This window comes from Larimichthys crocea, chromosome I, assembly GCF_000972845.2.
Source record: "Larimichthys crocea isolate SSNF chromosome I, L_crocea_2.0, whole genome shotgun sequence".
Taxonomy (NCBI): Eukaryota; Metazoa; Chordata; class Actinopteri; family Sciaenidae; genus Larimichthys; species Larimichthys crocea.
In genome coordinates this window covers 5,896,884-5,912,664 of record NC_040011.1, presented here as the reverse complement: position 1 = coordinate 5,912,664, position 15,781 = coordinate 5,896,884, and the positions used below count along the sequence as shown (strand labels likewise).

General features: G+C 41.5%; 1 protein-coding gene across 4 annotated transcripts in view; it reads left to right on the top strand.

Annotated features, from left to right (window-relative positions):
- tns1b (tensin 1b) overlaps positions 1–15,781 on the top strand; it is a 160,411-nt gene that overhangs the window by 130,578 nt on the left and 14,052 nt on the right. For 3 of the 4 annotated variants that reach the window (XM_027277342.1, XM_027277396.1, XM_027277426.1), the window contains 4 exons: positions 8,032–9,546; positions 10,851–10,931; positions 13,690–13,883; positions 13,981–14,119. In XM_027277342.1, coding sequence (XP_027133143.1) covers positions 8,032–9,546; positions 10,851–10,931; positions 13,690–13,883; positions 13,981–14,119 — 1,929 coding nt within the window. The remainder of the gene's footprint in view (positions 1–8,031; positions 9,547–10,850; positions 10,932–13,689; positions 13,884–13,980; positions 14,120–15,781) is intronic. The other variant, XM_027277366.1, reaches the window with a different exon arrangement.

Below are 15,781 nucleotides of genomic sequence, written 5' to 3'. Positions count from 1 at the left end.
TGATATCACTGCTGAGACTGTTTTGTCCCAGCAGATGTCTCAGATTCAAATGGTCCATTGGTCCAAGAAAGAACCAGGTGATGATTAAATTAGCACAGACAATGGACATACAGTCTAGGCATTACTAATCCTAAATGAATTCACTGTTTCATAGATTTTCCTAAATGTGACATATTACAGTTACCAATACTGAACGTTTCATGTTCATTACGCATTTGATGTTGGCTAGATCTGCATCATGTGGCTCTTCAGTTACTCATTGCTCAAAATAATTGTCCAAATATTAATTTCAAGTTAACTCAAATGAAGCCATGGCCCTCATGTCTTTTCTCCTGGAATAATAATCTGATACATGCATTCATCTAATTGGGAAACCTTTTGATTGACCTATACAACAAGGAGATCAGAGTAACACACTTGATCTAGAGTCAGTGTCTTGCTCATGGGCACTTCAGCAGGATAAGATAGAATAGCATGTACTTCTCTCCCTTAGTTGAAGGTTGGGTTAACTGTTAATGTGTTCTGCAGATGTTATGGTTGCCATACTGTTCCAGATGAGTTCATGATAAAAATGAAAATGAGATTAACTTGTACATGTCTGTGTGAATTGATTTGAGTGTGAACATCAGGCTCTGGGCAACAGCTGTCCACCTCACATGATATCTCCTGACCTGCTCCATAAAAACGTGACTTCATCAAAACATAAACAGGACATTGCCAGGCTATGGCATTGTTTCAAGAAGATGCAGAGATGAAATGTCTGGTCCTTTGTGTTGGCAACAGGGTTCCATATCAGTCACTCAGTCTGGTCTGAGGCTTTGGAGAGGATTAGGCTGCTTTGACTCCAAACTTTGCTCAGCTCCCATTGCATAACTTTCAAGACAGAAAAATAAAGGCCCTTTAGGAAGGACTGCATTAGACACAAAGAGGGAACAAGTGCCTTGTGTTGTGCAGTGTCCCCGTTTGGACTCTGGCTGTGGGGGCACAGGGACAGGGGTTTCTATTAGGCAACAGCCACTGACTGTGGGGTGTTTGTATGCTACAGCGAATATAGTAGGACTTCTCAGGCATGTTACTAACTTTTGGTATATACAAATCCTTGAAAGTTCTTTTATAATAAACGATAGATGGTGTGCTTTGTTTTTGTACTATGGCGCGAGTATAAAGATGGTGGTGGTAGGGGGGGTGGATGTGCTAGTTATCTGCTGTCCATAATAAGTGGGAATGAATGAGCGGTCTGTTACCTCTTTGCAGATACAGCTTTACTCCAGCTGTTGGCCAGACATCCTCTCTTCCTCTCTCTCTCTTTCTCCAGCCATCTATACACAGCTGATCTGGCTAAAAATGCCACATATAGAGCCAGGATATAATTAATCTTGATCATTTTCCACAAGCTCTTCTTACAAGAGCCACTCTTCATCTGTCTCTTATCCATTGATGCCTTTGCATTATAGGAAGGCCCTCAGATATTGCTTTATCTTGATCCACAGTAGACCTTTTTTGTAGATGATATGACAGGACATTAATGAGTCTGGTAAATTCAAAAAGTTTAACTTTGCTAGCTTAACTGTTTTCAGTCAACACAAATAGATAGCAGATGACTGCCACCATTTCCAGCTGACAGTAAAACTTTAATAAACACCGTTCTCACATCTGAAATGTGAGTTGTGATTACTAGATGCAAGATCCTTTTGCATAGGTACTTGTCAAGCAACTGGTCCCCTAACCTTTTTCTGTTAAGTGTTTGAGCTTAGCTGACATTAGGACTCGAGTAAAAGTAGAGAGACAAAGACCAAGATTTGTGCTTCCTTTATTAGGCACCACTGTCTTGTTACGGGTGTGTTATTGGCCTGGGGCATCCTTCTGCAAGAGTCACTTGGCTTACTAAATAGACCCCTCCTGAGCCAAGGGGTGGATCGACACGGGAGATGAACTTTACAAGGAAAAAGGAACTAAGTTTTCAGCATGAACTCAGGCGCTTTCATTTTGGCTCCACTGGGAGCACTGGACTCTCCTCCTTTTTGTTATATTTCTTTTTAAAGAGAGTTCTATTCATGCACTGGCCTTTCCTGGTCTTTGTCATAACACTGTGTTTGAAAAAGTAGCATTATCCAAGCCATTATACTCCCTGTAACATCAAGGAACACACACTGACCAAGTTCATTTTTCTCAACTGTGTACCTTCATCAGTTTGTCTAGGATTGATTACTCCTTGCTGGTAGGCACAGTAGAAGTGGCTGGTGACACAATGAAGAACTGAAGTCATTAAAAACACCTTTGTTACAAAATGATCAAGGAAGAACTTTTCTTGTATAGTAAAATACAACAAAAACACCATCTAAACAAGACCAGAATAACATAATGATAATGAAGTGCTTTTTTTTATCCTCTTCCTCCATCTCTTTCTGTCCATGCGTAAAAGCAGCAATTTCGGACACTGGAAAATTCTACATACCAATAATAAAGTTTTTGTTGCTGGAAGGCACTTAAAAGTTTCTTGACAGTATAACCCTCTGTTAAGAATCACATTAATACAGCTCTAATATCAGGGAGTATCTGATCAGGAGCAAGGCCAGCTTGCCTGTCTAAAGCCTTTACCAGGATGTTGATTAGAACAAGACCTGAGGGGATTTCCTTTGAGGAGGATCTGTATAAACTATCAAGGCTTCAGGCAAAATGAAGTGGCTCAGTCTTTGTAGTCTCTTCAGACCATAGCTAGCAAATGTTAGCCCATCAAAGCTTCTCCTCACCTCTAGAATGAGATAGCTTCAGCCAGCTCATCAAACGCTCTCCTCATTTGGCCCTCAAAATTTTCCCTGTGCAACCCTGCTGCTAACGACCGATAATGACTTTTCCTGAGACACAACCTCATTCAAAATGAAACATAATGCTCTGCATGGATGAACTGCCTGGCTGATATATAGCACATGGTGTCTGTGTTGGTTATGCCCATGCTTGCGTCATTTTCATTTAGTATTTGTGGTAAAAATTGCCTCCACTTCTAAACAACACTGGTCAGGTTTCAGGTCATGTTGCATAGCAGTTTTAAACACTAAGACCTCTATATACTAGGATACAAAAAAATAACATTCTAGAAACATACTTTGTGTTCAACTATAAATAATGTGTGCAATATAAAAGATACTTCCTATGCAAGCCATAAGAGCCTGTTTGAAGGTGAACAGAACATCATCATCAATCAATATCCTCCCCTTGCTCCAAATCACCCTCCATTACTTTGTCCCTCGTTTCTCCAATCCTAGCCAGTTTGCACTCACACACATTGATTCAGTAATCGTTCATGTATATTTAATGAGCTGTAGGGTAAGTGTTCATTAAGCCAGAACGAGTTCCCGTACTTACATTTGACTAAGCATTTTGGGGCTATGGATGTTGGCAATAGTAGTATTTAAATGTACTGTATATTCTGGTATGCTTATGTCCTTGTACGGTAGTATTATAAGAATCTATCCCTAGCATTAAGTATCATTTTATTCTTATTTTGTATTGCAGATATTGTTATTTAACTGAAAACAATACTGCAAAATAATAATACTAATTTTGTACTGTCACCATCAGTAAGCTATGTACAAAACAATTATAGTGTTGCTTTATTTTATCTGAGGTCAGCTTTATGAGCTCTCTGTTGACTGTTAATTCATCAGTCTTCCCTGATCCACAAGTCAATTAATCCACCACAAGATTTAATGGCCTCTTGTGTAGATCATTTACCAGGCCACAGTATTACTTTAATAGCTGTCCTTGAGCCCTCTCATACAGTAAAGGCATGCTTTGTTGACAAATCAATAGCTCAGCCATTAACTTTTACCAAATATGGCACCAGGCTATACTTACATACTACTAGACTATCACAACTACTGAAGCTCTTAATTCTCTCAGGCTTCTTGAATGTAAATACACTTTACACTTTCTTGTCAGGCTAGTTGTAGCAGTTGAGGCCTGAGGGGGCATTCTCAGAAAATGTTTCATCATTGCTTTTTAGTAATGTCACACTTGTGGCTGGTAGACATGGACCCCCAACTGTTTCGAAATGGCCACACACTCTCACACACACATACACAAACACAGAGTACCACATGGTATGTTTGTCCATGTAAGCTAGAGGGGAAACACACTATTTCCGCTGTAAATGGAGATCTATTGCCACAGGGGTCAGAGCTCAAAGTTTAAAGATCAAGAGGTTACACAGTTGCAGCATCTGGCCGACAGAACCTCAGAATATCTCACAGCACCTCCATCTTTGTATTTTGTAGGACGGATTTAGTTTTGATCTACAGCATTCTAACTAATATATTATTTATCTGTGCTAGTCTTGATGAACACCTCATACTGCATCTTACAATCATGATGTACATTTTAACTTTCTGAGTGTCTGTCTGAGGCTTTCTGAAGCATTTTCTAAACCCCACACCATTCGGTCACTTCAGACTAGTTCTACATAGTTCACTCTCCCCTGCTGTTGTCTAATTAGTTAGGGCTATGGGGTTGGATCGCAGACATTCTCCTCTGACTAATGTGCTTGGGATCACAGAGCAAGTATGTACCTCCTGGGGAGACTGTACAAACACACCGCCATGCACACACACACAGTGTAAGATATCACCCATACATATGCCCTTTCTTATCACATGAAGGAACACTGTCAAAGGTTATTTGTAGAGGCTTACACGTGTTCATTTCAACCAAATATAAACAGCAGCAGACATATCAACACACATAGAAGCAGTCTCAACATAAATAGTCTGCTTGCCGTAAAAAGCCTCGCCAGTGTAAAGTGACAGATTAGATTTCCTGTTGTATAAATGGGGAATTTGTGGATCACTCATCAGACACGTCGTGTCTAAAGTGAAGACATGAGCTAGTTAAAGTGGGATGACTAAATGGGGCTTTCCTCTGATGTGTGGGGCCATAGCATAGCTGGCCTCATTGCAGTCATTAATATCTTCATCATTACTGAGAGAATAAAGTGAGAGGCCATGGAAATATGTGTGTGAGTGTTAATCTGTGAGTCAAATGAGGGAAAACAGTATCATAGTACAATCTTGAATCTGCAGCTGAATCTACTTGAAATGAGAATGTAAATAGAACAAAAAAAGGTTTATGGAGGCCAAAGTCACATGTCTATTGTTATCAGACAGAATGACGTATGTGGTTGTTGTTCTGGATCATCATGTGCAATACTGAAGTTACTGTGCTGCATGCTAATGTGTACAGATGGTTAGGTGATACGAACTGGACCACAGACTAAAGAGCTTTCAAACTGTGGGGAAGGGAAAAGGTTATGTTTGGTGGATGACGATGTTGCATTTGTAAAGTGTCCTTCCATCCCACTAAACCAGTACTGTAAATCATCTGCGTCTGACTTTATCATTCTTAGTCTTGTACCAGTAAAACAAGAGGTAACTTTTATATTCTATACAAATCAGATTAGCGGCCACGCAATGTATTCATCTTTCTATTTTTTACTCACTAAGCTTTTCTGTTTTCTCCATCTGCCTGCAGCAGGGTGGAGTTTTCTGCCTGCTTCCTAGCTTGGTGAGAGCTTGTTAAATGACTGTTGTTGGACGAAGTAACTCTTTCCATTACATGAGTGTTTTCGACACCAGTGGGATAAAGGAGGGGGATCTTTGTATGTGTGCATGGAAAGGGCTTATTTCTATGAATGTTTATGTATGCCATATCATGTTTTTTAGGATTGATTACACCCCCCCCCCCCCCCCACCACATACACCATCAAACAGGCTGTTGTGATGGACCTCCCACATAACGCACACACAGCAGGGGCAGCCTTTAGACTAGTGCGAGCCACTGAGCAGCTAACAACAGCGGTAGCTGTCCTGATCCAGCTAGACAGCTATTCAGGAGAGGGAGGAGAAGGAACAGTAGCCAAAATCAACTCCCCTAACTCCTGCTGTAATCCCTTATGTCCCACCTTGGGGGCTTCTCTGCAGGTCTTTTCCCATCTTAGATTGGGACTGTAACGTCGTCCACTGCTCATACAGGTAGGGGAGCCTCCTCCACTGGAGGGGTTTCTGCTATTTCTTTTGACAAGGCTTTGACTTACTTTGGGGTGACTGGCTGAGGTGTGAGGCTTTTAGGATGTGAAATCAGCTTAGCTGTGTGACTGATCATCCTAATTGTGTGAGTCACAGTTGGCAGGTTATTATAAAGTTACTGAAATGGAGAAAGCCAGGGCTACTCTTCTTTCACGACTTGTCTATGTTTATCTGCATGATGAGGCATTAAAAGTGTATGTATGTGTACTCAAGTGGACGGGAAGGCATGCACAGCCCCTAACCTAATACTTCATGAGCTACTTTCATGAGCTATATAAATGTATAATGATGACTTGATTTTGAGACTCCTGCCCTAGCAGCTAACCTTTCAAGGGAGACAATATTGAAGTGGAGAATTCACATTATAGCTACCAAGCTATCAAATATCTGAACATTTGGATCATAACTGATCTTGTGTTTATTCATTGTGGTAATCGTGACAGCTACCTTGAGTATTGATGTGCTGACAATAAGCTATTATTAGACTAGACATGCAAGAATCTACCATAGCTTCTTTTTCCCACATGTGGTCTACCAATGTACCAATCGAAGTAAACTTACTAACGGATTCGTAGTAGGAAACATATGCTGTGATTTTCTGTGACCAAGAGCCACCAGATTTGTTTCCACCAGCAGTCTGACAGTACAGCCTCTACATTGCGCATTGGCAAGTTGCCCCGGGACAGCCAAGGAGACCTTGCAGTATCCAGCTTGTTTACACCCACTAAGCTCTATTACAGAGCCCCGTATTCACTCAAACTGAGATGGAGATATCTACAGTATAAGTTATAGAGACACAGGCAGCTTCTTTGTGCAGCTTCATTCCCAGCTGTAGAATTTGATTTGGTTATCAGGGCATGCCTCATCATGGGTTATGAGGTTCCTTGGGAACTAAAATGGACAGTAGAAGAAGAATTTACTGATTATGGTATTGTTTTTCACTTTGCCCCCCTGAAGCATGCATGACAACATAAATGGTGTGAAGGATAGTTGATTTTTTTTCAGACATTACACTTTTGAAGAACACACTTATTTTGATTGCAATTGGTGACATGTAAATATCGAATCTGTCTGCATTGATGCATTGTTTTGGCTGTATGAGGAAAAAAAATAGCTTACTTGATGTAAGCTTGTGTGTGGACATATATATTTCAACCTTTTCAGTGCGAGTCTGAGTATGTTGAACTTTTATTTTGCTTCAAGTTTTTGAAGCCAAGAAAAGCCTCCAGGCCTTCCTTACTCAGTGAGGTGGATTTTCCAGTGATGACTAAATTTTTCTTTCTGATTGGGGCACCCTTCTTCCTCTTCCCTGGACTTGGGTGTGGCCATATATGCACAGTATGTGTGCATGTGCGTTTGTTTTTACAATCTACATTGCAGCTTTCCATCTTCGAGTTTATGAGTTAGCAAATCTGTAGATCAAAAGTCTGCAATATCCATTTGTCCATTTTTCTGCATCGGATTATAGTGTTGACAGTTGTGGGGATCATAAGCAAATAAAATCAACAACTGATCAAATTACTATTATGCCAGTATCCCTCAGGTGGCACAGATTCTTCCAACTGGCTTGAGAAAGTGCAAGGCAGGCTCTTGTTATTTCATCGTTTTTTCCACAGTGCATGCCACAGACTGCTCATTTCCTGAAGCTGGTAGAATAAGTGGACATGAGCCAGTATTTAATTTAACTGCAGCTGTTTTGACCATGCCCACATAATCTCCTGATACCCCTGCTTCATTTAATGATAGTACCTCATTCTTTTCTTCTTAATGTCTTGATAAATTCTGTGTGCTTATATTTAGAGGATTACACATTATTTGTGTAATGGTCATAGTATACTCCAAAAGTACTTGAGTGATTGAAAATGAAAGGGTTGTGCAAAGCTGAATGGTTCTTGATTGTTGAATTTGGCTTAATCTGATTCTAATAGGCTTCTGTCATACTTGTTTGTTTTAGAAGTCAACCATACCCAAGGACCCCTGGACGGCAGCCTTTACGCCAAAGTTCGCAAAAAGGAGTCTGTTGAAGGAACAGTCACAGCAAACGGCCTCCCACCCACTGCTGTTGAACATGCCTTACCTGCGGTTGACCATGCCTTGTCAGTGAGCAGCGACTCAGGAAACTCTACTGCATCCATCAAAACTGACCGAACTGATGAAGCAGCAGCAGCCCCTCAGGCTTCCACAGTGAGCCAGACACATGTTCCTGTAGGAGAGGAGCTACCTTCAGTCCACCAGCACGCCCCACCTGCACAACAGCCAATCAGTCCCCAAGAGAAACAGGAGCTGGAGCAGCTGCTGAGTGGCTTGGAGGGGCCAATGCATAGACAGGGCTACCTGTCCACGCCGACCTCTGCTGCTGGAGGCATGCTTCACTTGGTGCCTGCCCAGGTCCACGTCAATGGGCACGGTAGCATTGACCGTGAGACAGACATTTTAGATGATGAGCTACCTACCAGTCAAGAGGGCAACAGTGTGGACAGTTTGGGGACATTCTCCTCCACGGATGGTCGGGCTACACCAGCTGATCTTTACTACCAATCTGAGTCACTTATCAATGGCCAGGACCATGTGCCATATCTGGAGCGCAGTGTCCCAGAAAAGCCTCTGGAAACCGTCCAGCTACAGAGTGGCATATCCAACAAACCTGTCACTTTGACCCAAAGTGATTCAGCCCCATCCTCTGGTAATTACATGGCTACCCAGAATGGCAATTTGTACCGCTCTCAGTCATTTGGTGCAGAGCCAAACACTATGCCACCAGCTCCCACCCGCACAACCAGTAGCAGAGATGCCGTCCAACGTGGTCTTAACGTTTGGCAGCAGTTTGGTGTACCGGAGGAGCCAGTAACTGAAGGCCTGACGTTTAGTCCACCTCCTACTGTAGTGGCGATTCCCAGCCACCACAGCCTCCCACAGTTTCCTCACCGCCACAGCGCCTCCCAGCAAGAAATTGAGCAATCTATTGAAACCCTTAATCTTCTCATGTTGGATTTGGAACCAAGCCGTTCACTGGTGCCAAAGTCCCAAAGTGCTCCACTGCGGGAAAACAGTGTTGTAGTGACCACCCAGCCGTCCTTCTCCCAGAGCCAAACCAGGCCCTCCTACCAGGCCGATGCTGCCATTCATACCCACTTTTCTGGCCCCATATCCACCTTGGCTAGCCATTCATCACCGGCTCAGATGTCACCTGGAAAACCTAGTACACCAGAGCCTGCACTTGTCCAGGGATCTCTGAGTTACACATCTGAAATGGGCAGTGCTACTCCTTCCTCACAAGTCTCCCCTGCTGTAGCTGGTCACATCCAGCTCAAGCCTATCAACACTTACCCACCAAGTACATTCTCCCAGTCTGTAGAGGTCTCTGAGCACCAGAGAAGCCCTAGTGCTGCATCAGCATCACCCCAGCCAAGAGATAGTGAGCCAGATGAAGTCTTTAACGTTGAAGGTCTGGTGGCTCAAAGAGTGGCTGGTAAGTTCTAACATTAAATTATTTCATCCTGATACTTAAGTCTATTTCTGTCCTGTACCTGTTAGTCAGTAGGTTGAACCTTCAAATGTATTTATGTGACCTTACAGATTTCTATAGCCTGCCTGGAATGATAAAATGTTTGCCTGGGGCAAAACTAACCTCAAAATCCAATATTAGACACTACACTGTTCACTGCCCCAGCCTGTCATAGATAATGGTATTGGCCTTGACCTACAACACATCAACAAGTGTAAACAAATAAAATTAAGTAGTAGACTGTCCCAGTCTGTGGGAATATTCGATGTAAACCTAGACTTTCACAATTGTCAGAAAACTGACATCTTTTATGTGGTTTGGAACACTAAGTGATAGACTAAGGTCACAAATTTGACTAATTGACACTTTATCTTTACTTGCAGAAGCAACCAGTTTAGTTTTACATGGGGTAATGAGACAGATAAAAAAAAAAAATCTGTAGTAAGTTGTGTAATTCTCACAAGAACCAAACATTTGGTTAATTATTTCCACAACCAATCCTTTATCTATTACATACACCTGTATTAATCTCTGTTTAATGATGATGCTACATTCTAAATTAAATATTTTTCATTTTACCACATATTATTCTTTGTACTAGTTGTGTGTAATCTTTGTTTTTTGTGGCAGCAAGTACAGGACAGAATATTTATTGAACAGTAACGTTGATGCCATCAGCCATGCGCTGTAAACTCTTGGAAAACACTGTTCTGTCCTTATCTCATTTCCTGAATGTCACCTCATCACTCCCCACCAGTCAGGCAGCAGGAAGTGGTCTGTTCAGTCCAGCAGGTTGACTGTCCCTAGATAAGCACATCAGACATCCTGCAGAGCAGCAAGACATGGAACAAAGTCAACATAGTAGTGTAGTGTGATAGCTGAGCCCTCTGATAAGAATGCCAGAAAGAGGTTCTCTAGAATCAACAATACGGTTCACTTCACTTTACTGCCATTTAAATTTAAAGGCAGTTGTTCAGTTTGCGTAAAACTAAATGCAAGTTTCACACCAATAGGAGTTGTAAATGTAGCGTATTGTTTGTGTGAGGTAAATGAGGCTCATGTCAGATTGCTTTCTACTTCCCGTATCAGAAATCCTTTTTTTTTCATGACTTGTCTAAGCTTTGGTAACAGGAATGAGCATCTTTTATATAATATATCTGATATAATCTAATATCGCTCTTGTTTCATAGGCAGAACCTCATCTTTCATGTTTTCCTAGTTTTGTCATCATCTTTCCTCTTTCTCTCATCATTCATCTGTTTACCCAGAATACTCGGCTCGTGTCCAAAGTGTCATCCCCAGTATGACATCTTCTCAGTCTGAGCACCGCCGTTCTCACTCCCTCTCGGGTTGGTTCTCCCCTCCTGCCTGGAGGAACACTTGCGTATAAAAAAAAAAGAAAAAAAAGGAGAGGTCCTTTTTTTCAAGTGTTCCTTCAAGTCTGTATCTGCTTTGCCTTTGAGTGTGGTGGGCTTTGGTTTGCATTTAACAATTTCTTATTTTTTCTCAGTCTCACTTCCTCTTTCATACATAACACATTTTCTCTGTTATTATTGGGTTTGCAGAGCAGCTGTATCATCCTTACACTAACCATTGATTCCTCTCTGCATACACACTCACCCTTCATTCCTGTTTGTTCATTGCAGTTTTCTACCTCAAGGTTAGGGAATTACCTCAGCTGTGGCATAGAAAAAAACCCAATTGGATAATGTTAAAGTTTCACAAGAATGAGACAGGGGAAGCACAAAGGAGGCTCTGTCCCTTGCCAGGAGAGTGCATGTCACAAGATCCATTTTGCCAAACTTGGGGAACAATACTGAGGCCAGGATACACTGGCCTCATTCAAGGCTGCTTTTTTCAGTTGCACTATTTTGAAGATTTACTAAGCCAGACAAAGGACACCAAATCCAGGAGAGACCACAGTCCTAGTTGGAAACATCACTAAAGCTGTATGTGTCTACTGGGAGACAGCAACCACAATGCAGACAGGATTGTTCTGTTTAGAGCCCTAGGATGTCAGGGGGCAGTCTGGCCTCTTTACCGCAGACAGCAATATCCTCTTTAGTGATGCAACACAACGTCAAAATTAAGTGTTGCAGAGTAAATCTTGGATTGTAAACTTGGAATGAGGTCATAACTACAGTCATCATGACGTTTAAATCCAACAGAGTATTTTTTACAAATGTCTGTTGTTAAATGTATGTTTTTAAAACATCAGCTCATGGAAAAATTTCATTTCATTGATCTGAACTGACTTAACCAGGAATGCAGTGTCTTCACTCTTACCTTAGATAACCTCTCTCAGTTGCATGTGTGCACATATGGAGACATTAGTTTTCCTCCCAAAAAAAAAAAAAAAAGGATCACCTATCAAGTTTATGTTTTTGGATCAACCCAATGCATATCCACATGATGACTGGATTTTAAATAGCAGAGAAATGTCAGTCCTCGAGAATCTCCAGCCATTCCAGCTGGAAACCATTAGCCATTGCCAGGGCAACAGTGCACTGTTTGACAGTACTTTGCTGTAGAGCAGTGCATCGTGGGTACATCTGGTTCTCAGTTTCCAGGCTTGGTGCAATAGTGGGTGTGTTTCTGTTTGGGGGTGTTGACTACATGCTTTTCAGAGCTGTCAGATCCAAAAAATTTTAACCAACACACTGCCAACAGCAAGCTATGGAGATAAATCAACTAACCTAACAGATGGCATTATTGGCACTTGTTTATCATTGATTCTTTCTTTCTAAAAATGAAACATGAAGTTCACTGATTTATTAACCATAACCTAATGATGGTAATACAAAAGACAGACGTTTGGAAGGTAACTTTGGGACAAGGAAACCTAGAGAAAATCATATTTTCTTTAACTTATGTGGCAATGGCAGCTAATTTCATTCCAAACTAATTAACTGTTCACATTTACACAGCTGCTATCGCTAACGTTTCCCCACAGATATTTGGCAAGGATTTTGCTCCCCCACTTCAAAGTTAAGCTGAGTGAAGGGGATATTAATATTTTCATAATTTCCCTAACAGTCAGGCTTGTTGGGTGTTTCTACGTGCTTTTCCATGTACTGTATGGAAAGGTCTGTCAGCGTCAACTGAAGCCTTCAGTCACTTTTTTTAAGGCCTCTATCAGCTTGTGTTTGTTTTCAGTTTCTATATGAGATCATTTCATTCCATTCCTTGGCTGAGACATTTTCTCAATTATGTGTGAAAGAGACGCTATAAAAGATAAATAGGACAGCTCCAGGTCCATCAAACGTGTTATTCATTGGACAGAATTTGAAGCAGAAATAAGCTGCCACAGCACAAACAGCACCACAGAATGTATTATCCCCACTTTCTCCGCTTGTTTCTTAAAACTATTGTGCTTCCCTTCTTTCTCACATTAACCATTATCTTGTTCCAGAATGCAGGGCAGCTGGTGATAGCCTTTCACTTTGGCTTTGCTTCTTTGGGCAGCATTTCATGCTTTGCTACCTCGACCCGCCAGTCAGTGGCATCGCATATTAGCCTTAAAGCTCTTAACTCAAATCCTGTTTGTTTTATGTTGGTAGTTTTCACTCTCTCTCTGGCTCTCCCAGTTTAAACCAGATTAACTGAAATGAGCTTACTGGCTGCTCTGAACTTCAGCCAGATCTGGCCACACTGACACATTAGATAACGAACAATTTGCACCAGTGTATTAGAAAGTCTCAATCTTCTATGTGAGAGAACATTGTCCCTCTGGCATTCCGAAAAATAGTTATTATGGTTTCAGCTAATGCTAAAGGGGGTGAATATCTCTTTATATATCATTTTAAAAAGGTCACATTTTTATTTTTCAAAAACTTTGAAACACTTACAGTAGTTTGTGTGTATTTTTTGATCAGCAGCTAACCCTTTATTAACCATGTATCTCGGCATGTTTGATTCAAAAGTTTTAAGAACCACAGCCTCGTTCAATTGTTTGCAAAATGTACACGATGGCCTGCGCAGTGAGCATTCACAGTGGCTGACATAACCTCTGATGACGGTGATGGAATTGCTGGAGGAAAGCAGTGTAATGGAGCATCAGTCACCAGCCCTAGCTCAATTTTAAGACTCACTTGTGTGTCGTCTCAGGTGTCCAGGCCCGTACACTGTCCCTAGATGAGCCTGCAACTCTGCCCCGTCGTCGCATGACCAGCGAGGGCCAGTACCAGAATGGTCCTGATGACAGCACCTCTCCTGACGTTGCAGTTCGCTCCCCCATTCGCTGTGTTTCTCCAGAGTTTGTCAATGCCATAGCGATGAACCCTGGAGGACGACCTAAGGAGGTAGAAAGTTGGCAAACATTTTAGAACATGCTTCTCCACTTTTTTTGATTGTACGCTGACATGTGTCTGTTTTTTCATGTAATTGTTCTGCCCCCAGAGACACATGCACAGCTACCGCGAGGCCTTCGAGGAGATGGATGGTGGCGCCATCAGTCCTACACCCACAGTTGGTGGTGAGGTGTTTCCTAAAACTCCCGCCTTCCCCATCTCGCCGCAAACCCCTTACTTCAATTTGTGTAAGTTGCCCCCCCGGCTGACTGATGGGCACTGTGGAGCTCAGGCATCATTATTAGAAATATTCAAAATAATAATGCGATTTATATAAAATCAGAACAGAAGGTTGTATATGATGGTATTATTCTTATCTTTTGGTTAAATACCACCCGTGTGTTTCTGTTGATGAAAGAGATTCTTTTAAATTTCTCTTTTGTAGTTTGAAAATGTATACATAAATATAATATATTTGAGTGATTTAAACTTGCATTCACTCTTTAATAGTAGTGCATAATTTAGTAATGTGATTACTTTTAATTCATGAACTTGATTTACAATAATTTCCCTCTTTTTATACTTCATAAAATATCTCCACTATTACCTCATCTCACTTCCATTCAGATTGTAAACAGGCTGCTTTTCCATTGTCCACTGTAAGAGTGGGAAGCTGCAGTGTGGCCTTGTGGCCTTGTGGCCTTGTGTTGGCTCATCAAAATTCCTGAGTGGCCATGACTCGTGAAGGCCGAATCCATCTTTTCTTACAAGCATGTCTGCAGTCATCATTCATTTAACACAGAATAAGAAAAAAAAAGGAAGGCGAGACAGAAAAAGGCCAAGTTAGTTTGGTGTAACTGATGTCCAAAATTCAAGTCTGTCCAGCTACTTGACCACATGTAATTTTCATCTTTGCTTTCTAGCCAGCCTGTCTGTTTCACAGAAATATATAAGTTGATCTTACGACAAAATCATGTTTAAGATATTTACGTAAAACATAAAATATATCTAACTAGCAGACATACACACACCCATCTCCCATCTTTTCTGCCCTCTTCAAACCCCCTCTCTCACTCTCATATACATTCCATACCAAAACAAGAATCACGTATTAGGTAACACATCGTTTGCCAACTCCACCAATTACCTCATCCAGTCCTCTTGCCTATCTCCCCAGGGCACACCCATTAAAGTTAGTCATAAAAACACACCATATTTTTAACACCCACTCTGTGGCCTAACATCCCTCCCTCTGTTCTAAGAGGGTACATTGCGTACACTGACACTGATCAGTAACCTCTTCTCAGATAAACAATGTTGAATCTTTGATTAATTCATTTGGACGACATGAAATCGTGTGAGTTCTTTCATTGTTTGTTTTAAATGGGGACTCAAAATCTAATTATTTACTAAATCTGATTTAGTCATGTAAATTTCTGAAAAATTCAGAAATTTCAAAATGTGTCAAACATGCATGGTTAGCTGACTGATTAGTGCACATGACACTAGATTTACTTCCCATTACACAGTCATCTGTGGTAGTGTCCTCAAATCGCATTCCCAAGTGTTCACTTTGCCTGCCCCCCCACACACACCACCCACGATTAAATGTGGGGCATCTAGGTTGCAAGTACAAAGAATTTATTTGGATTCTTTGGTAAGTCGAGGATGCACGTCTCTCTACCGGAGTTCCACTGTCCCATAACATCAGCCAGTTCATTCCCCGTCCTGTCCCTCTCTCTGCCCGAGTGACTATTGACCCATCACTTATAACAGTTCTGCATTGCTTTGGCATGAGAGCAACACGAGAGCAGCACTGGCAACAAAACAGACATGTAGAGCAACAAATAATTTGCTAGAAAAATAGTTGCAACAGGCATAAGAAGAGTACAGAGTCTACAGCCATGCTA